Source organism: Alosa pseudoharengus, unplaced genomic scaffold (genome assembly GCF_046254945.1).
Source record: "Alosa pseudoharengus isolate Yale_2024_CS ecotype anadromous, Long Island Sound unplaced genomic scaffold, YU_APseudo_1.1 YU_APseudo_1.1_scf_12, whole genome shotgun sequence".
In the NCBI taxonomy this organism is placed as follows: Eukaryota; Metazoa; Chordata; class Actinopteri; order Clupeiformes; family Clupeidae; genus Alosa; species Alosa pseudoharengus.
In genome coordinates this window covers 31,636,028-31,657,779 of record NW_027468587.1, presented here as the reverse complement: position 1 = coordinate 31,657,779, position 21,752 = coordinate 31,636,028, and the positions used below count along the sequence as shown (strand labels likewise).

At 42.3% G+C, this 21,752-nt stretch overlaps 2 protein-coding genes and 1 long non-coding RNA gene across 4 annotated transcripts; 1 reads left to right on the top strand and 2 right to left on the bottom strand.

The window, feature by feature from the left end:
- Positions 1-10,112: 10,112 nt before the first annotated feature.
- Positions 10,113-12,439, top strand: LOC143119668 (serine/threonine-protein kinase pim-3-like). Its single transcript, XM_076281286.1, has 6 exons — positions 10,113-10,779; positions 10,939-11,033; positions 11,219-11,269; positions 11,498-11,876; positions 11,996-12,172; positions 12,342-12,439. Exons 1-6 carry the CDS (start codon positions 10,113-10,115, stop codon positions 12,437-12,439), a joined length of 1,467 nt encoding a protein of 488 aa, XP_076137401.1.
- An 893-nt stretch (positions 12,440-13,332) lies between these two features.
- LOC143118465 (uncharacterized) lies at positions 13,333-15,948 on the bottom strand. Of its 2 annotated transcripts, none has more exons than XM_076279517.1 (4): positions 15,428-15,948; positions 14,676-15,065; positions 14,486-14,582; positions 13,333-14,219 (listed from the first exon to the last, which is right to left on the bottom strand). In XM_076279517.1, exons 1-4 carry the CDS (start codon positions 15,813-15,815, stop codon positions 14,078-14,080), a joined length of 1,017 nt encoding a protein of 338 aa, XP_076135632.1. In that variant the 5' UTR covers positions 15,816-15,948; the 3' UTR covers positions 13,333-14,077. The 2 variants fall into 2 exon arrangements, with proteins under 2 accessions (XP_076135632.1, XP_076135633.1); XM_076279518.1 differs by having other exon boundaries at positions 14,763-15,065.
- A 727-nt stretch (positions 15,949-16,675) lies between these two features.
- On the bottom strand, positions 16,676-18,913 carry LOC143118464 (uncharacterized). The gene is made up of 4 exons (XR_012986152.1): positions 18,395-18,913; positions 17,963-18,259; positions 17,215-17,779; positions 16,676-16,981 (listed from the first exon to the last, which is right to left on the bottom strand). It is a non-coding gene; the product is annotated as an uncharacterized LOC143118464 (long non-coding RNA).
- Between the last annotated feature and the right edge of the window lie 2,839 nt (positions 18,914-21,752).

The following is a 21,752-nucleotide window of genomic DNA, read 5'->3' as shown; positions in this document are numbered from 1 at the left end:
GCATTTTACACCTACATCTGCATTGAATACATCAAAGCAAGAAAGACAGAATACACTTTCAATAGTCCCTTTCACACAGAGATTACGAAAAATTTGCGGGAAGAGGGGACGTCATTTTGCCGTCTTTTTGTGTCTGAAAGCGAGGTGAAAATTTTCCGGCCTGCTGATCTGTTCACAAGTTCCGGCGATTTGGGGAGCCAGGAGGCAGGACCAGCTAGTAAATTTAAACGTGACGTGCAATAGGGGGCGTGTAGCCTGATATGCGTAGGCCTTATGCACCCTTCAGATGCAGCAGGTGTGTAATTTTCAAAACCATGGCGGGAGAATCGACAACACCTTGGCTAGCTGCTGCCCACATCTTTAGTACCTTGCAGATGCAATTGAAGTTGCTTTGCATCATCTTGCAGTGCTATGCTTCGATAGAATCGGATTCATCTTGCGAGCAACGTCTTCGGACAATAAAAAGACCATCGTGTTGCTCCACCAGGTGCACAGGCACAGGCTATCTGGGAAGTCAATTCTGTAAATGTTTGCATTTGTGTGTGATGCTTTAGAATTAAATATGGCTGCGATTGTGATTGTAAATAAAGACATTGATGATACAGACCTACGTGATGATTCCTGAGTGAAGGTATACAGAGCAAATCGATCGGTATACAATGCATTAAGCATTAGGCTACAATAAGAAGTGTGAATTCACCGATTAGATGTCCACATTTGAATAACCGCGGACTTAGGCTGTATTTGTGAAATCTGGCGAATGAGTGAAGTGCACAGGAAGATTAAAATATAAATGTTTTAATAGAAAGAAATGTGCTTGAACTACAACAATATGATCATTCCAGCTGCTGATAAAACGCAGACGGCCCGTTGTGTGACTCGTCCATGTGGAAGCTGGGGAATGGTGGCGGAGGAGAGTGGTAGGACGCTGCAGCAGGTGCACGGTAGTGGCGTGGGGTGCTGTGCTCTGGTACAGGAACTGGTATTCTTGCAATCATGTCCCGCAAAAGGGAAGACTGCGACTGCATGTCCCTTTGGATGTCCTTAAACATGTTAGCCAACAACCCATCTGCTCTGCCCTCTCCCGCCTGTCGGCCTCCCGTGCCACTCTCTCTGCCTCCTGCACCTCTCTCCGGAGCTGGTCTTCATGCGCGCGTTGGTTTTCTGAACGAATGTGCTCTTCCTCCTTGTCTTTTTGATCCAAGGCCAAGATCAAGTCTTGGATCTCCTTCATCATGAACTGGGTTTTGGTGGCTTTTTTTTACCTTTTCGCTGGAGGTTCTAGATAACATAATATAAAGTACTTAGTCAGGTTGTTTCATAGGCAAACAAATCGGTGAAACACACAGGGGAATGCTATGGCCTGTAATTGCGAAAATGAGTAGTCCTACGAATTTACCTGGTTGGTTATCGGTGGCTGATTGTTGGCTTTCGCTGTTGGAATCGCTGGTGTCGGCGCCAGAACAGACACTGGATGCTGGGGATGCAGGTGTCGTCTCCATGCTGCTCTGAAGAGCGACAGGGTTGGCCGAGTGGCTGCTCCCCCAAATCGCACAACAGAAGTCGAAATATGGCCAATTCAGTCTCCCCCTGCCACTTCTGCCGTTGTGGTCATTCACGCTGTTGAATTTTTTGCGCAGGCCTTTTAATTTGACCTGCATCTTGTCCCGTGCATAGCCGAGGTCGCGGAGTTTTCCGGCCAGTCTTTCCAATATAGGACCATCCTTTACTGTCCCGTTCATGTGGCGCCTCACCTCATCTTCTCCCCTAAGGGCAAGGAGCGTCCGAATTTCTTGGTCTCCCCAGTGTGCCATGTTTTCTTTCTCCTTGTTGTTGTTGTTGTTCGTTCTGATCAGCTGTGTGTGTTTTTAAATCTCCCGGTGGTGGGTTGGTAGCGTCACTAGACACCCCCTTCCCACGCCCACGTCCCCCCTTTCCGCCTTGACCCATTCACACTGGTGCCGGAACGAAAAAACTTGGCAAAATGTCTAGGGGGCTTGGTAGTAAATTTGGCGAGACCTTTTGTCCCGCCGTTCCGCCTCGGTCTATGTGAAAGGGACAGTCGTTCCGCGATTCTGGTACATAAAATCGCGGCAATTTTGCCAGTGTGAAAGGGCCTAATGTAAATGGAGCTAAGCCTCCATTTAGTCTGGGGCAAGAAATGGTCATACAGAAATATTCCTTTCAAAGTGCTCACTGTAATGGGCTACCACACGGTTACGAAGATGGAGCGAGGCTTTGGAAAATGTACTGACAAACGGCAATAGCGACCTCTGTGGCTGTGGGCTAGCCACCGCTGTTAACGGACCGGGAGCTGTGTGTCTAGAAATTCTACACTATGTTATTGCAATGAGTGTTTAAGCTTTATCCTAGGATGATGGCTATTGAGCACAGACATGAACTCTAGAAACTCGGGCTCTGAGTAGGTCCAAAGGCCAAAAAGGTCATCCAGAAACCTGAGATATAATAGCGGCCTGTGGTGACACTTGGCCAACACCTCCTCCGAGACGGCCAGATAAATGTTGGCATAGGCCGGTGAGTATTTCCTACCCATGGCACAGCCACACGTCTGGAGGTAATAGTTGCCGTTGAACTCAAAGTCGTTACGAGTCAACGTGAGTTCAAGGAGCTGTAAGAGCTGCCTGTCTGGGCTCTGAGGATCTGGATATTGAGCAAAAATCTTTTTCACTGCTGCTAGACCTCGATCTATCTGGTATACAGTAGAGTGAGTCTACGTCAATAGAAAAGAGAAAGGTGTCCAGTGGAACCTTGCGGTCTCTCACCTGCGCTACGAAGTCGTACGTGTCTTTGACATAGCTTGGATGTCTCTGAGACAACGGGTTGAGGTAGAAGTCAACAAACTCTGCCAAGCGGTGCGACTCGGACCCGCAATCGCTGACAATGGGACATCCCTTGGGCAAAACCCCGGGGATGGTCCACCTGTCTGGCAGCTTATGTATCTAAGGCAAGAGGTAGAATTTTCTAGGTCTCGTGTCGTCTGGGCCATAAAAATACATTTTCTGTTTCTTATTAATAAAGCCTTCTCAAGCGCCTCACGGCATGGTGCCCCTCAAACGCACCCAAAAGTACACAACACACGAACAGTCACACTAGAGGGCCCCCACCCAAAAGTCAGCGTGCCGCTCGGGGTCCCAATCCGGCACAAACCAGGCGCGTCCGCCCAGGCTTCCGCTCCACCTCGCCGCCTCAATCGCTCCGGCGGCAAAAGGGCCCCGTCTCGGGCAGACCAGCAGCTTGGGCATCTAGGAGGGCCGGAGGTGATCTGCCATCTCGCGCACGAATTCCCACACCTCCACACTAATGCTCATGCATGTGGGCCTAAACACACCGAACAGTGTGAGTGGTCTCCAACGGATGCAGCACGGACTGGCGGAGCAGAGAAAACGATGACCTCACTCTTCTCAGGGCAACTGGGACTGACCAGCCGTCTCCTTTCTGAGGAGATGGAATGTTCAAATTCCCCGCGATTTCGCAGGCATAAACAAATAACAAATAATCATTGGCTGCTTATACAATTCAAATAAAACCAAAACAAAGACATTTGATTGGTTCACACACAGAATGTCGTAAATCACAGTAGCAAGTAAATTACAAAGCATTCTGGTACATGGAGTAAATACAGTAAAGGTTATTAAATCGTCAGCTTTTACAGGTGCTGACAAGTATACTCTTTTGATCCCGTGAGGGAAATTTGGTCTTTGCATTTATTCTAATCCGTGAATTAGTGAAACACACTCAGCACACAGTGAGGGAAAGCACACACTAATCGCGGCGCAGTGAGCTGCCTGCAACAACAGCGGCGCTCGGGAGCTGCCTGCAACAAAGGGCACTTCAGCCGTGCCTACTGGTCGGGGTTCGAAAAGGCAACCCTATGGTTACAAGTCCAAAGCACTAACCAGTAGGCCACAGCTCGCCCCGATCTGACTCCAGGGCAGCCCTGGTAACTTACAAAGGTGGGCAACATGACTTCAGGTGTGGGTGAGTGTCCATCCAAGCTGAGAGGTCACAGCAAAGCCTCGAAGTGCCAAAGAGCTAGAGATGTTGACGATCCCCTGGATGGGCCATCTTCCTCTGCCATGAGCTTGAGGTCATCATGGAGCGTCCCAGGCCCTGCTTTATATCGATGTTGTAGGAGTCAAGGTGGTCACCTCAGTGAGAGCCAGGCCAAGCATATCATGCGTCCGGTGGTCTTTGCCACAAAACATTGGTGTGACCATGGCGTTTTAACATCGTGATATAAAGCAGGAGAATAATTTGGTCAACCCTGATGTGACGGTCAGACCAGCCGCCGCACAGAATGCTCGTTTAGCCTACTCTCCGCACACACACACATAGTTGATTAGTTGTCTTTGTTCATGCACATTTGAAATATTACCCGGTATATTGTCATTCATTAAGTTCTCGTATCATTCAGTTGCAATAACATTTACGATCTATGCTACAGTACAAATAACACAACACGTTTACTTTCATTACACATTCTAAACTTTATTTATGGATTAACACATTAAGTTATAGCTGGGTGCACACAGTTTGTTTCTTATGTTTGTTATATCTACGTACACTTACATGTTTCTTTGAGTAATCTTAAGTTACCGTGGCGGGTGGTGAGAGGCCAACGGCAAACACGTTTGGCTGAACTTCGCGGGTGCTGAATCTTGGCTAAGGGCTTCTTGCGGCAATGGTGTCACGTTAAGAGTCCTCCGGAAGTAACCATCGGAAATGGACGTCATGGGGGAAAGAGGAAGCTTAATTACAGTGCATGAAAATGCACTGTTCTGTTATCTTAAGTCTTCTTCTTCTTCTTCTTCTTCCCACCAAATTTCTGCGTCTAACCGTTTAACATAGAAATTCGTTCAAACTTTGTAACGTAGGTCTTGAAAAGGACACGTGGGGAATGTATTTTTCACTTTTGTAAACTTTATACTTTTTGAGATATAAAAAACAAGCTTATTTTTCCCCATAGACTTTGCATTAGACTATGACAATCACAATGGACTAATTAACTTGATTTGCACCTGTATCAACTTCCAGCTGCTCACTACTAGGACCCATCAAAGGGCCAGTTAAACTGATTGCACCTGTATCAACTGCTTTCTGCTTAACTAGGCCAACTCACTGTGTCTCTCCATTCTACAAGGATAAGGCACATTCCATCCAACGTTCTATCCATTCATCCTCTTCAAACCATTCACTCATCCACCCATTAAACTATACATCAACATCCATTAAACAATCTGCCTATCAACATCCATTCAACTTTCTGTCTATCAAAATCCATCACACTATCTACATTCAACTTTTAAACTATATACTCTGTCTCAGGCTTTAAGCATACAATCTTAAGACTACTATTTCCTCTGCCCACAACTGTTTCAAAAATAAATATCCTCACTACAATAATTTACTATTAAATAATTTAACTATTTAAACTACTCAACTATTTAACTGTTCAGCCATTTCAACTGTCAGTTGTTATCAACTATGACTCCTGCCAACTGTTTCCAAATAAAAGTTTGTTTGGCATTTTATGTTAATATACAGTATGTTTATATTTTCATGCACTGGTAATTTCCTCGAAATTACATTTTCTAGTTTGGTTTTATAATTAAGTTTATCTGTTAACTATATTGTTTATGATTATTTTCATTGAAGAATTAATATTTATTTATCTTTATGCTTATGTTGAACTGGCCATAGATTTGTTTGTTGTTGTCTAAATGTCAGTTAGTCATAGTCATCCCTTCTGTGTCTTGTTAGTCTAGCCGGCCGGCATATGTTCCCCTGTCGTCCCATTTGGTTAGGTCAGTCTTTTGTGTTCAGTTCTCTCATATGCTTTGAGTTATGTTCTGTTCATCTGACCTCATAGGCCTATTCAATTATGTTATGTTTACTTGAATTATTATTTTGATATGCTTTATCATATCTGCTTTTGAAAAAAGAAAGACAAAAAAAATAAATGTTTCATTTTTGAAACTTAAAAATCTGCATCCTCTTTAGCCAGCCTGCTCGATCCCTCACACCTGACAATGAGATTGTCAAACGTATTGACTTTGACTTTGACCCCATCAATTTCTTTCGCAGGCACAGAGGCATTTGCCCCACCCTACCAGGGGTGCCCGGCCACCATTTGGTCCCTGGTTGTGCTACTCTGTAACCTTCTCTGTGGCAACCTGCTATTTGCGAGCGATGCTGATATAGTCTCTAGACACTTGTGACTCAAGAGGGGACTCTCCAGGGGTGAGGCAATGCAAGAACTTTTTTTTAGCTCTCCAGGGTATACCTGGAGAGCTAAAAAACAGTCATACCTGTGTAGCAACCACCAACGTAATAACTTCCCACCAACATAATAAACCAGCAACGTAATAAAAATCTGCACATTTTAAACCCACCAACGTAATCATTCCCCACCAATGTAATAAACCACTAAATTGTAGGAAGTTATTGTGTTGGTGAGAAGGTTAAAATGTATTACATTAACTTCCCACCAATAAATCACTGATTTAGTGAAATTATATGTTTTATCAGTATAACTGATGCCTATGGAATGCCTATGCATCATACTGCTTGGCCTCCACTAAAGGTCTTTGGTCCCCAGTAAGAGAAGGTGAAAACATAATGGGTGCCAAAGCAACTTTGCATAAAGAGTCAGGGACCTGTCTGTCTAGCTTTGCTTGGCTCCTAAAGGTGATGAATAATAAGTAAAGGTAGAAAGTGAAGAGGGGGGGGGGGGTACAAAGCTTTATGGTCATACGGGTTGGTTTAGATGGTGACAATTGTTGACAACTATACCCTTACAACTGATAAAACATTTTTCTAAATCATAATTTCACTAAATCAGTGATTTATTACATTGGTGGGAAGTTAATGTAATAACCTTTTTTTAACCTTCCCACCAATGTAATAACTTCCTGCAAACATAATTGGCTACCATTACACTTTTTAATGCTTTTACACTTTTTAGACTAAAAAACACACAAGACCACACAAGAAATTTGGCATTATGAAAGTAAATAAAATGGCAATGAAAGTACTGTATCAGCTGGAGGCCAGTCAAAAATCATTGGGTGTTGTGAATCTATTTAACCTACAAGAGTGATTGCCTCAATGTTAGCGGATCAGTGGATAACCTCTAACCTCTAAAGACCTCTATTCCCCCAAGGAACTAATTTGTTAGAACCAGTATCACAATGTAGGAATTCCCTTTTTTTTAAATATTTTTTAACATACTGGGTACATAGTGCAATACCAGGCACTCTGGACACACATCAGCATTGACAGGAACTTAATTCTGTCTATTATAAATCCATATATGAAAATGAGTTTGAAGCCATTACTTTAAGGTAAAAGAACTACACTGGCTTTAAAGCCAATAAGATTAATGTTACAGTATCACCCCCCTCAGGCAACTATTAGTCATTACAACAAAAAAGATCAAAGGAACATTCAGCTGTCACAAACCACAACTATTCTTGATAAAGCGCGGTTTTCTGTTCAGTGTAGTGTGTGCAAATGATGCAAGTCAAAGTCAAGGTCAACTTTATTGTCAATTATGCTATATGTACTAAAAGATTGAAATTGTATTTCTCTCATGCGGTAAAACAACAATGACAAGTGTACAACCCATCTAGCCTACTATTTACGGTCACAGACAACAGGACTTAATATTCAAGGTAGCCCAAAACAGACTCAAATACACCCTCTCCCTTTCATGCTCTTTAAGCAATGTTGTTGATGTTGGCTGGATAGTCTACTTTGTATAATGAATGACTGTCTTTGTACTCCATTTTCTTATTACAGTGCATGAAAATGCACTGTACTGTTCTTCCTAGGCTTCTTCTTCTTCTTCTTATTCTTATTCTTATCGTCTTCTTCTAACGCAGTTAATGCAGCTTCAACCGTTTAACGTAGAAACTTCATTCAAACTATGTTGCGTATCTTTGTGGGCTTTGTATTTTTCAGCTTTGGAACTTTTCTACTTTTTAAACTATTAATTAAAAACTACTCAAAATGTCCCCATAGACTTAACATGGGCTGATGACATCACAATGGACTAATTAACTTGATTTGCACCTGTATCATCTTCCAGCTGCTCATCTAGGCCCCATCAAAGAATCAGTTCAACTGATTGCACCTGTATCAACTGCTTTCTACTGAACTAGACCAACTCTATGTGTTTCTCCATTCTACAAGGATATAAGACACATTTCATCCAACTTTCTATCCATTCATCCTCTTCAAACCATTCACTCATCCACCCATTAAACTATCCATCAACATCCATTAAACAATCTGCCTCTCAACATCCATTCAACTTTCTGTCTATCAACATCCATTACACTATCTACATTTAACTTTTAAACTATATACTCTGTCTCAGGCTTTAAGCATACAATATGGCTCTATTAAGACTGCCGTTAAGCAATTAGAATCCTAAGCCAGGTGGCCAGGCCACCTGCACCTATCAGTTTCTCAGGCTAACCTTTTAAACGAATAAAAAATGACGTTAGTCCGCACACTGAAAACTCCTTATAAAAAATATTTAATCACCACATCTTTTTTATAAGGAGTTTTCAGTGTGCGGACTAACGTCATTTTTTATTACTGAAATATTTGGGTCCAGCACCTGTTTGGATCTGGATGTGCGCGTTTTTTGTATTTTTTAACCTTTTAAACTATCCACCTATTTGACTGTTCAGTCAGTCCAACTATATTAAACCTCATCAACTGCCCTTGGACATTTTCAGCCGGTTGGAAATTGGAATAATTTAACATCATTTTGTTCCTTTTTATTTGTTTATTTGTTTTATTGTCTGTCTTGTAGGCTATGTCTTGGTGTCACGGCGACTAGGCCTACGCAGCTCCGTCCGGCATCTTTATTTTTAAGCGATCTTGGGTGTCTTGAAATAAAATGTATTATTTTATTATTATTATTTAATATAGCAAAGAGGCTGATGCCATACGAAAGATAATTAAAAAGAACTGGGATCTTTTTCAATTCGATGAGACTTTGAGGGACATATTTGAGGAACCCCCAGTCTTTTACTATTAGTATCGTAGCCTAATTCATACAGCCTAAAGCCAAATCTATTAAATTGATTAGCATACACACACCTAAAACAAAAGAAGAATATTCCAGTGTGGATATGTGGACAAACTCCACCGAAATAGGCCTATATTTGTATTTCTACTAATTTCTTAAGTCTACTCAGACATATATTTTCATTTTAAGCGGCTATTTACAGTGTAATGTAGGCTAGACGAAAGCGAGACCTGTGATCATGGAAATAGCGCAACATTCAGCACCACTGACAGCGCACGAAACATTCTGCAGTGTGTCTGACCCGCCGATGCTGTAGGCCTACGACAGTCTAAACAGCATCCATCGGATCAGCAAACTGGTTAATTCTTCACATACACCACACCACGAGCGTAAGTTGCACGAGCTTTGCGGCCCTACTTTATATTTATGTTCCTTGACGCCTTGTACATGTCACAGTATAGGCATACGTATCTTTTATATCTTCAACTCATTTCCTTTGTTATAAATATTAGTTTATATAGCCTATATCCAGTCACAGGAGTCCAGAAAACTAAGCATTTCACTGCATATTGTAGCATATCTTAAATAGAAGAGTTTTATTTAGGCGACAGCTCAGGATGGAACTTCAGGGTCTGAACATTCTAAATTAAGCGAACTGGCATTGTTGTTACCAAGGAAGTTCCTTCTACTTCACCATTATGACGTAACATATCGACGCTCAGGCTCATACTTTACAGATAGACTTCATATCACGCAGCTTTGCAGCGCATACGGCTGTGTTCATGTCAACCAGAAATTATACTGTATCTCTATGATTAATTAATTATGCCGAAAAGGCCATTGTCGGAGCCAATACCTTCATCACAAGGTAAGTTCAAACTGTTGTGTAGGTATACAGTATATATTTTTTTCTGACCAGAAAGATGGTAAGAGTAAATAGGTAAACAAAATTAGTTAGCCTTGCAAGAAGCCCAATTTTTAATGTAAAATGTGGAAAGTAACCAAAAGAAACAAAGAAAATCACCAAAAAGTGCAGTTCTCAGCCATAATGTTCTTTTCAGGTAAGAGCCAGGTGGGAAGAAGCCGCCGGGTTGCTAGCACCAGCACCTGCAGCAGGAGGGATATCCTTCCTTTCAGCTCAGGCTTCTCCAGGGAGCCCACTACTGCACCCTCCACCACTCCGTCCACCCAGCATGGGCACAACAGGCCGGAGAGTGACCGCAGACAGCAGCCAACCCAGGGCCCAGCTTCACCTGCGGCAGCTGCAGCCCCCACTGGCAAAAGCAGGAGAAAGAGGGTCTACAGCGACATGGGGAAGAAAATTACTCAGACGTCCTCGGGTACCACAAACGTGGGCAACATGGCCTCAGGTGTGGGTAGCTCCGAGCGTCCTTCCAAGCTGAGTGGTCTCAGCAAAGTGTCCAAGTGTCCAAGAGCAGCAGATGTTGGTGGTTCCTGGGCGGGACCATCTTCCACTGACCAGAAATCCACATCAAGGACAGCATCACTGCAAATATGCCAGGTCAACGGTTCGGACAAGGCAGAGGCCAACAAGAAACCTCAAGCCGCACAAAAGAGGAAGATGGGTTCCTCGGACAAGGGGACATCTAACCAGAACACCAGCACGGCAAACCCATCAATTATGAAAAAGAGACGTTCTGAGCCTTCCACGGAAAAGACGCCAAGAGAGCCCTCTGACCCAACCCTCCCTCAAGGTTTCAAACTTACTATAAAAAAACATGCATTGATAGGCCTTTTATTCATCACTTCCTGTAATCATTGTAGATGGTAGAAATGCCTGCCGAGAGAACATCCCCTTATCACTTGATATAACAAATTGACTTACAGCTCTGCGTATGTTCATTTATTTGCAGCGACCTTTGAATCACGCTACACAGTTGGAGAAATGCTTGGTAAAGGAGGGTATGGATGTGTTTATGCAGGAACCAGAAAGTCTGATGGATTACCAGTGAGTCTCATCACTTGTTGTTCTTATATATTTATACTACTGTTTTGTAGATATGTGCATAATGTTAAATATCAAATAAAGATATTATTCACTTCTTGGTCTTACTATTTAACATATTCTTGCTCTTATATCAGTTTTCCTTTCTCAGTCAAAAGTCAATTAAATATTTACCTTACTTCATGCAGGTTGCCATTAAGGTGGTCGCCAGGGCCCGTGCACTTAAATATATTACCATGGTAGGTACTTTCTTTAATAGAAACAGTTACATTCAGTTAAACTTGTCATCATCCATATGCATCTGAAATGGTATACTCCTAACATATGAAATACCTCAGGCATGTCATCAGTGATGTATCCCAGGTCACATCCAGAATTCACATCCCAACAGCTGTGAATCTAATTCCAGTTCCAACTTAGTGGTTTTGTTCTAATTCTTCTTGTTTACCTTGGCTCCTCCCTCTAAGCCCGCCGACGGCGTAAGCCTCCCTCTGGAGGTGGCCCTCATGAGAATAGTGTCGGAGCCCCCCGAGTGTCCCAACATCGTCAAGCTCCTGGAGTGGTTTGAGGGCCCCATCGTCTTCATTTTTGTCCTGGAGCGCCCCGTGCCCTGCATGGATTTATTGAACTACTGCCGGAGACTCCCAAGCCGCCTCAGTGAGAACCAAGCGAAGCACATCATGCGTCAGGTGGTCCTTGCTGCAAAACACTGCCGAGACCGTGGCGTTCTACATCGTGACATTAAGCCAGAGAACCTCTTGGTGAACACTGACGATGTGACTATCAAACTTATTGACTTTGGCTGTGGAGACCTCTTGAAAGAGAGCCCCTATGACACATTTGCTGGTATGGTGAACATTACTTTCATTCACTTGTGAAAGTGGAAAATTTGTGCCTATCAGATTGACGTTTCGACATGTTTGTTTCTAAGGCTGTCTCTCTGGCTTCATCATTTTCTATGGCAGGCACAAATACATTTATCCCACCAGAGTGGTGGTTACAGAAAAGCTACCAGGGCCGCCCTGCCACCGTTTGGTCCCTGGGTGTGCTGCTTTATAACCTCCTCTGTGGCAAGCTGCCATTTGCGGGCAAGGGCGAGGTTGTCTCTGGACACCTGCAGTTCAGCAGGGGACTATCCTGTGGTGAGCCAATGCAAGAGCTTTTAAGCTGTCTGGAGTTTATGGTTATTTTTTACCCTTAGACAACCTTCCCCAAAGAGGAGATGCAAAGAGAAGCCCAGGTGAATAGTACTGACACACAGAGTTAACAAGACTTTGTTTTACTCTCCTGTCCAATCCTGTAACTGTGCAGAATGCCGCAATCTCATTCACTGGTGTTTGAGGAAAGACCCAACCAAACGGCCAGTCCTGGAGGAAATCCTCCAGCACAAGTGGTTCTCCACAGAGTAGGGTTAGGTTTCAGCAAGAAGAGAGAGGAGGAAACTGTAAGACTGATCGACAGTGAATATCAGTGTTACACACATCACAGATGAAAAGCTTTGTTATTTTATTTTCACCAGCTGTGTGTATATGAATGTGTTATCTAATATATTTTCCATCAGGAAACATCAGGAACTGACATTGGGGTCTATTAGGTCCACAAGTGCACAGGGGCATCTAGTCTCAGAAGGGTTGGTTGATTTGAGATTGTGAGGTGTCTCACTGAGCTCTCCTAACCCTGCTGGGTTTATAATCCACCATTAAGAAGTCCCCCTGTACACGGAGCAGGCAGCATCTACCATCCCATATCTGGTGGGTTCAGCTGGCAATTTAGGTTTTCCAAAAGACCACTTGTGTTTAAGTGTATTTACAAATTGGCATAAAAAGTTCAGACACAACAATGATACTAGGCACATTGAGCTTACATAAGAATTACAAATTGTAGTCGTCTTCTTCTCAAAGGCCTGCTCAGGAGAACACCGCCTATTGATGACCAGGTTCAGCCGGGCTGGTTGAATGTCACTCTCCCAGCCTGGCTGGCTGTTGGCTGCACACCCAGCCAGTATGTGTACAAGTACCACGGACTGGGCCTGTTGTGGGAAGCACTTTTCATTTCAGTAAAAAGTAAGAAGTTACTGTTATTCACTGAACAGCTTTGCAAAATATTTAAGACTGTGAGGTAAGAAATGCATTAAATGCTGTTATCTATTGTTAATTATTGTTTTGAACAAGGACTGCTCCAGAAAGACATTCATCTGAGTCTACTGTTTCCTGCCTCCATCTCCACTGTACCAGCCATCTCATTTTAGCAATGAAATAATTTTCATGAAATTATGAAATGTCAATAAAAAAACAAATGAGCATACAATTGAATGTTTTCTTTTCAGTTTGTCAATTAGGCAGGTCATTCATTATGTACATAGTGTGGATTGTATTAAAAAAGGCAACCTTAATCCATCAGAAACAACTGTTTGGCATCTTAAAAAAAAGGTGTTACATCCATGCAACATGGCATAATGAAAGGAAAGAAAATGGCTATATAGACACTTTGAATCCACCCACCCTACAGTGGTAAAACTCTTTAACTGTTCAGTGCATAATCATTTAAATAAACTGTCTTACTGACAGCCCTATATTCTCTAGATGTATTATCAGAACCATTAAAAACGTAACCAGATTTATGTTACAGTACCAACATATATTTACAACAAACAAGATTAGTGGGCTTTCAACTGTCACAAATTTCTTGACTGCACCCTGCCTTCACAAAACTCATGAGTGAGTAGACTGCAGTATTCATACAGTTCACTGTGTGCCTAGGAAACACAACTGCTTGAGACCTGTCAAAAATTCACTGAAACAATTAGCCCCAGAGTAGCACAAACTGTCTTTTTTCTTCAGAACAACCAAAAAAGTGGAACCACAATCAAGCGATCAAGATGTTATCAACAAGATCTGGGGACTTTCAATTGAGGAAATGTTCTTTACTGCGTATTCAATACTGTGTAGAGTGTGCTGTGTAGTCACGGCTCAATGCACCTAATAATCAAGAGAGTCTTTGTTTTTTGTCATGTGTCACGCCCTGTCTGACTGCGGAGTCCACACCGGTCAAAGAGGCTCTGTCCACTGCACATGGGGGGTGTTTTTTTTCCTGGCCCTGCATCTCCGGGCGGCCTCTCTCCACATGGCTCTCTTCTGCTTCTGGATCTGTTCGGGAAGCTCACGGATCAGCTTCCTCTTCTTCTGGTATCTGGAGATAAAAAAAGAACACATCATATGCAGTCAATGGTGGATAACAACTTCAAAGTTTGAACTATTCAGCTTCTCATTTTCAGGCCTTGGTTAAGTTGACTAAAGCACAGTAATGCATTGGTGACAGGAGCCCTTTTAAAAATACTTAGATATTTAAACAAACCATAAAAGCAACATTTGTATTACCTCTATTCTCCCACATTCCCAACACTAAGACTAGCACAGAATCATGATTCAGAGTCACAACAACAGCCTGCTCTGTACCTGCGTCTGTCTTTCTCTAAGTAGGCTTGGAGCTTCTCCGGGTCAGAACGAATCCTCTCCCTGTAACGCCGCTGTCTCTCACGGTCATCAATCCTCTCTAAAGTAAAGGACACAGACAAGCCGACAAACAAACACGTCAAACATGCCACATATAATCACTCCCCTTGAACCTGTTTAAAAAAAGACATACTTTTAACCCTTGAGACTGAGGGCAGTCTTCTGTCTTCTGTCAGTCGAGCATTGCGGTAAGTAAGTCTACTTCTGGTTCCAAACGCACCGTCTCTGAAGTGGGTGATGCGGGATTTTTCTTGGGGCTCTCTCTCCAGAACACACGAGGTAGAACTGCCCTCTTGGTCCGTGCACACGTTCTCCTCCTTCACTTCAAACTTGATGTAAACCGTGTCTGTATTAGGAGGCTCCTCTTTTACCACAGGGCAATTCATCATGTCTGTGTGGTTTTCTGAGAACCCTGATAGCGTGAACACAGGTCCATGATGTCCAGAAGAACCTGTAGCAGAGTCTTGCGGTACTGCAGATGTCTCCTCACTGAGACATTCAAACTGGTTGTCAATACTATGATCTATAACAGAGGTAAGAGAACAGAGACAATTCAGGAAGAGATTAGTCTGAGGAAAGTAAATAAATAAAAAAACATACTTATATATAACACAACTATAACTGGGCAGTGAGAAAACATTTTTATGTAGCTGTTATATGCTGTGCTATCTCAAGCTGTGAATTTGTAACAGACATAATTGCAATAAGACAAGAGGATCGATAGCACCTTTGCTTTTCAGCTGCACTTAATGGCTTTCTACTTATATCTGCAAGTGTAAAGTTGATAGATAAATAGATAAAAGAGTGAAATGTATTCTAACTCAACAGCGAGACTAGGCAATGCAAGGTGCATGGCAAGATTACTGGGTCTGGGTGGACACTTACTTTTGGACTGTTCTACACAGCTTTGGGGTGTTGACAAGGCTTCATTCACGGTTCCATTTTCAATCTCCACGCTCCATCTACTTTCTGGCACATGTGTGTCAGTGCTTGAATTGCACCTCACACTTCCTTCATCACTTTGTTGTTCTTGCTGAAACCCCACAAGCTGGCGTAGAAACGCGAGTTCTTTCTCTGCTTTATCGACCTCCGCTTTGAGTTGTGCATTCTCTTTTTCCTTTTCTGTAACTTTCGTTTGATAGTCCTGAAATCGGCATCTGTTTATGTCATTTATCACTTCTACTACGCTAAGAACAGCTGTTCTTAGCGCAATCTCAATAACACGGGCTTCCTCTTCACTTCGTATTAGACAAATTTGATGATCTGAATTCATTTTGATATCTTCCCTATAATAATTATATTTTTTATTTCGTCCAAATAGCACCTTAGGGTTATTACATAGTCATTAAAGCACTAAAGTCATGCTGATTATTATTAGTCAGCCGTAGCGTTTCTCCATGAAAACGTTTCTTCTTCCTCGATGTGAGAGATTTTAACGCCATGCGGCACGTTATCGCCACCTATTGGCACACACTGACTGTGGTGGAAAGCAGTGTTACTGTCTATATTTTCAGACCCCAAGAAAGTAACCAGCAATGTGTTCACATGTTTTGGCGTAGGCTAAAGTTTGGGATCCTCTGTATGATTAATTTGGTTGTTGAAGCCTGATATCCATTATAAACTTAAATCTTAAAACTTGGGCTGAGACAAGGAGGGCTGATTTCTCAGCTATGGAATAGTCCTCTTCTTGTCTCTGCTAAAGTCCAATTCAACTTCAACTTAAGATCTCAACATAAGATGAAATCTCTGTTTTTCTTCTCAATCTTTTTTTTTTTTATCTCTGCTTATTTCTTCTAAGCAAACCTTATTCTGAGATTTAATTTCAATTGAGTCTTCCTATTGGATTTTTTAATTTCTTATACTGTAAAGGAAAAACCATAAAACCAACTTTCATTAAATTATACATTTATTTGCAATATTAGTTATCACCTTTTTCGTGATAAAAACTCTTCTTCGGCAGTTAAACATTTAAAGAGTAAATTCAACATGAGCACATCACAGTCAATTCCATTGACACCTACATATATAACAATACTAATTATGCAATAAATAATACTTCAGCACTTCTGAAAAATGTTTCTAAACTACAGCCCATTCCAAAACAATGAAAAGAAAACTGAAGAAAAAAGACATAAGCTCCTGAGTAGGGCAGGGCTTTTTACGTCTTGGTACTGTTAAGAAACTGTGGTGAAGTCCTTATGTGCTATGACTGTCCCACCAAGAAGTTCTGCTCTGGTGTCAGGGGCCAGTTGACCTGCCCCGCCTGGTGAGGTGTCTCCTTTCTCCCTTCACCACAAACCCCCACCATGAGTGATCATTTTGAAGGGAACGTCTACTAGGTTTCCTCAATGCCTTCCTTGCCCCCAATCTGATATCCAGCCTGTCAGGGCCTTGGCCAGAGACTTCTTAGCCCGGCTTCTCCTGGCTGCCTCCCTGGACCTGTAAAGACAAATTCTGAAATCAGCCTCAACCTAATGACAAAATAATAATCATACAATTTTGAAGTTCGACCATTTTAAAGTTGATGGTGTTTCCAGGTGCTGAACACACTAAAACATTAAGAGCTGCTGTTTATGTAAATGACAGAAACAATATGGCCGTGTTGATGTTGTGTGCACTTTATGTCAACGCATCACTAAGTTTTGTTGATGTTGTACGCTGGTAGGGTGTACCTGTACCGCTCCTTCTCCAGGTAAGCTTGCCACCTCACAGGGTCCGCTTGAAGCCTCTGTCTGCAGCGTCGTTGCCTTTCTCTATCCAACATCCTGTACAAGGCCGACAATGCACTTTGTGTATTCAACTGAGTGAAAACACAAGCAAAGCACTTTGTTCTGTAAATACAGGTATGGGGAAACCAGTAGGATTCCAAGATGATTGCCTTGTTCAGCAGAAATGATTGTTCCTCAGTAAGCATTTCAAATAAATACAAATGGCCAGCACACTTTGGCACCACAGAAACCATCTCAGTATGAGGATGCCACTAGCACTCCGAAGGACAACTGCCCTCTTGGTCCGTGCACACGTTCTCCTCCTTCACCTCAAACTTGATGTAAACCGTGTCTGTATTAGGAGGCTCCTCTTTTACCACAGGGCAATTCATCATGTCTGTGTGGTTTTCTGAGAACCCTGATAGCGTGAACACAGGTCCATGATGTCCAGAAGAACCTGTAGCAGAGTCTTGCAGTACTGCAGATGTCTCCCCACTCAGACATTCAAACTGGTTGTCAATACTATGATCTATAACAGAGGTAAGAGAACAGAGACAATTCAGGAAGAGATTAGTCTGAGGAAAGCAAATAAATACAACACATATAAACTAATAACTGGGCAGTAAGAAAACATTTTTGTGTAGCTGTTATATATGCTGAGCCATCTCAAGCTGTGAATTTGTAACAGACATAATTAAGAAAGAGGATGGACCTGCTTCGTGTTGATGTAGATGTTGATATTCTGGGCTCACTGGCGGTGGTGAGAGGATGGCAGTCGCATCTTTTGCTGCCCTGCTCTTTGCTTTGGCTAATTTCCATCTCCTTCTTATTGCCATCTGCTCGCTCACGCTGCACTCATGCACGAGTTTCTTCTTCCCCAGCTCCCTGTCTCTTTTCCATTTCCTCCTCTCGTATTCGAGGTATTTTGCCCTTCTCTCGGGATTTGTATCTCGACGGGCTCGGTAGCGCCTTTGCTTTTCAGCTGCACTTAATGGCTTTCTACTTATAGCTGCAAGTATAAAGTTGATAGATCAATAGATATGGGTATGGGGAAGAGTGAAATGTATTGTAATTAAAAAGCGAGACTAGCAATGCAAAGTGCATGGGTGCATAGCAAGAATACTGGGTCTGGGTGGACACTTACTTTTGGACTGTTCTACACAGCTTTGGGGTGTTGACAAGGCTTCATTCACGGTTCCATCTTCAATCTCCACGCTCCATCTACTGTCTGGCACATGTGTGTCAGTGCTTGAATTGCACCTCACACTTCCTTCACCACTTTGTTGTTTCTGAAACCCCACAAGCTGGCGTAGAAACGCGAGTTCTTTCTCTGCTTTATCGACCTCCGCTTTGAGTTGTGCATTCTCTTTTTCCTTTTCTGTAACTTTCCTTTGATAGTCCTGAAATCGGCTTCTGTTTATGTCATTTATCACTTCTACTACGCTAAGAACAGCTGTTCTTAGCGCAATCTCAATAATACGGGCTTCCTCTTCACTTCGTATTAGACAAAGTTGGTGATCTGAATTCATTTTGATATCTTACTTATAACACTTCTATTTTCTTTTTCGTCCAAACAGCACTTTCTGGTTATTACATAGTCATTAAATCACTGAATTCATGCTGATTATTATGACAGTCAGCCGTCGTGTTCGGTTCCTCCATGAAAACGTTTCTTCTTCTTCGATGTGAGATTTTAACGCCATATGAAACGCTATCGCCACCTATTGGCACACACTGGCTGTGGTGGAAAGCAGTAGTGACTTAAGATCTGTTACTGTCTTTATATTTTCAGACCCCAAGAAAGTTACCAGCAATGTGTTTACATGTTTTGGCGTAGGCCACAGTTTGGGATCCTCTGTATGATTAATTTGGTTGTTGAAGCCTGATATCCATTATAAACTTAAATCTTAAAACTTGGGCTGAGACAAGGAGGGCTATTTCTCAGCTATGGAATAGTCCTCTTCTTTTCTCAGCTCAAGTCCAATTCAACTTCAACTTAAGATCTCAGAATAAGATGAGATCTCTCAATCTCAATCTATTTTCTTCTCAATCTATTTTTTTTAATTTCGGTTTATTTCTTCTAAGGGAACCTTATTCTGAGATTTCATTTCAATTGGGTCTTCCTATTGGATTTTTTTCATTTCTTATACTGTAAAGGCAAATCCATAAAAACAACTTTCTCATCAAATGATGCAAGGATACAAGGATACAAGGAAGTTTATTGTCACATGCATATAGTTACTGGAAGTAAGAAATGCAGTGAAATTATGTCTGGTGTCAGCCTATTTGTGGAATAATTTTGGGGGGGGGGTAAAAAGTGCAGTAGAAGAGGGGTTTAGTAGATTAAGTGACAAGGGCTGCATAAGAAAGTTGAGGGAGAATTGGGATTGGGGGGGGGGCACCAACAAGGAGCACCCAAGAGCAAATGAAATGATACATTTATTTGTAATATTAGTTATCACCTTTCAGTTATCACCTTCATGCTAAACATTCTTTTCAAAAGTTAAACATTTAAAGACCAAATTCAACATGAGCACATCACAGTCAAATTCCATTGACACCTAATATATAACAAAACTAATTATGCAATAAATAATACTTCAGCACTTCTGAAGAATGTTTCTAAACTACAGCCCATACCAAAGCAATGACAAGAAAACTGAATAAAAAAGATGAAAAAAAGACATAAGCTCCTGAGTAGGGCAGGGCTTTTTACGTCTTGGTACTGTTAAGAAACTGTGGTGAAGTCCTTATGTGCTATGACTGTCCCACCAAGAAGTTCTGCTCTGGTGTCAGGGGCCAGTTGACCTGCCCCGCCTGGTGAGGTGTCTCCTTTCTCCCTTCACCACAAACCCCCACCATGAGTGACCATTTTGAAGGGAACGTCTACTAGGTTTCCTCACTGCCTTCCTTGCCCCCAATCTGATATCCAGCCTGTCAGGGCCTTGGCCAGAGACTTCTTAGCCCGGCTTCTCCTGGCTGCCTCCCTGGACCTGTAAAGACAAATACTGAAATCAGCCTCAACCTAATGACAAAATAATAATCATACCATTTTGAAGTTCAACCATTTTAAAGTTTATGGTATTTTCCAGGTGCTGAACACACTAAAACATTAAGAGCTGCTGTTTATGTAAATGACAGAAACAATATGGCTGTGTTGATGTTGTGTGCACTTTATGTCAGCGGCAGCGCATCACTATGTTTTGTTGATGTTGTACGCTGGTAGGGTGTACCTGCACCGCTCCTTCTCCAGGTAAGCTTGCCACCTCACAGGGTCTGCTTGAAGCCTCTGTCTGCAGCGTCGTTGCCTTTCTCTATCCAACATCCTGTACAAGGCCGACAATGCACTTTGTGTATTCAACCGAGTGAAAACACAAGCAAAGCACTTTGTTCTGTAAATACAGGTATGGGGAAACCAGTAGGATTCCAAGATGATAGCCTTGTTCAGCAGAAATGATTGTTCCTCAGTAAGCATTTCAAATAAATACAAATGGCCAGCACACTTTGGCACCACAGAAATCTCATATATGAGGATGCCACCAGATGCACTTGATGTTCCATTGCTGTGTCATGCTAACACTTGATGTTCCATTGCTGCATCATGCTATCACAATGCATTCCCTCCATGACACTGTACCTTTGTCTGTCCCTCTCTGCGCAGGACTGCTGCTGGTCAGGCTCAGCACGCATCCTCTCCCTCCGTCGTCGCTGCCTCTCTCTGTCCATGAACCTGGACATGGTTGTTAGGGAATGGGTTTAAGGTTTTGGTAACACTTTACTTAATGGGTGAGTTCATGACACATTCATAGCAGCTGTCATAAACTGCACATAAAGCATTCATTACTGTTTCATGAGACATGACTCAACATTCATACCAAACCTTTCATGAATGTGAAAGACAGAACGATGACAACTTGTCAAAATAAAAGTCCAACAATCGCACAGCAGCTCTTACCTGATCACGTCACATCTGAGTCAATGAGAAAATGAGAAAAACGGCAATGCTGTCTTTGCGATTGTTGGACTTTTATTTTGATAAGTTGTTGTCGTTCTGTCTTCCACATTCATGAAAGGTTTGGTACGAATGTTGAGTTATGTCTCATGAAACAGTCATGAATGCTTTATGTGCAGTTTATGACAGCTGCTATGAATGTGTTATAAACTCACCGAACAAGTAAAGTGTTACCAAGGTTTTTTATGGGTTTATTTATTACATGCCCCTGAATGCACAGTAGAAATGGCTAAGCTTTGAAACATGACTAATAATGTATGTGTATCTAAATATGTGTGCATGAGTGTGTATGTGTGTGTCTGTTAGTTCATTCTGATGTGTGCACACTCATCATATTGGGGCGTGGTGAAGCAGCAGTAACGCCAGCACGGGTTCGATTCCCGAACCCACCGTTGTGAGATTGTGTCACTTTGGATAGAAGTATCTACTAAATATCAATCAACTTTAACTTTATTTAGGGGTTACTTGTGATGTTCTACTGCAGTCTGTC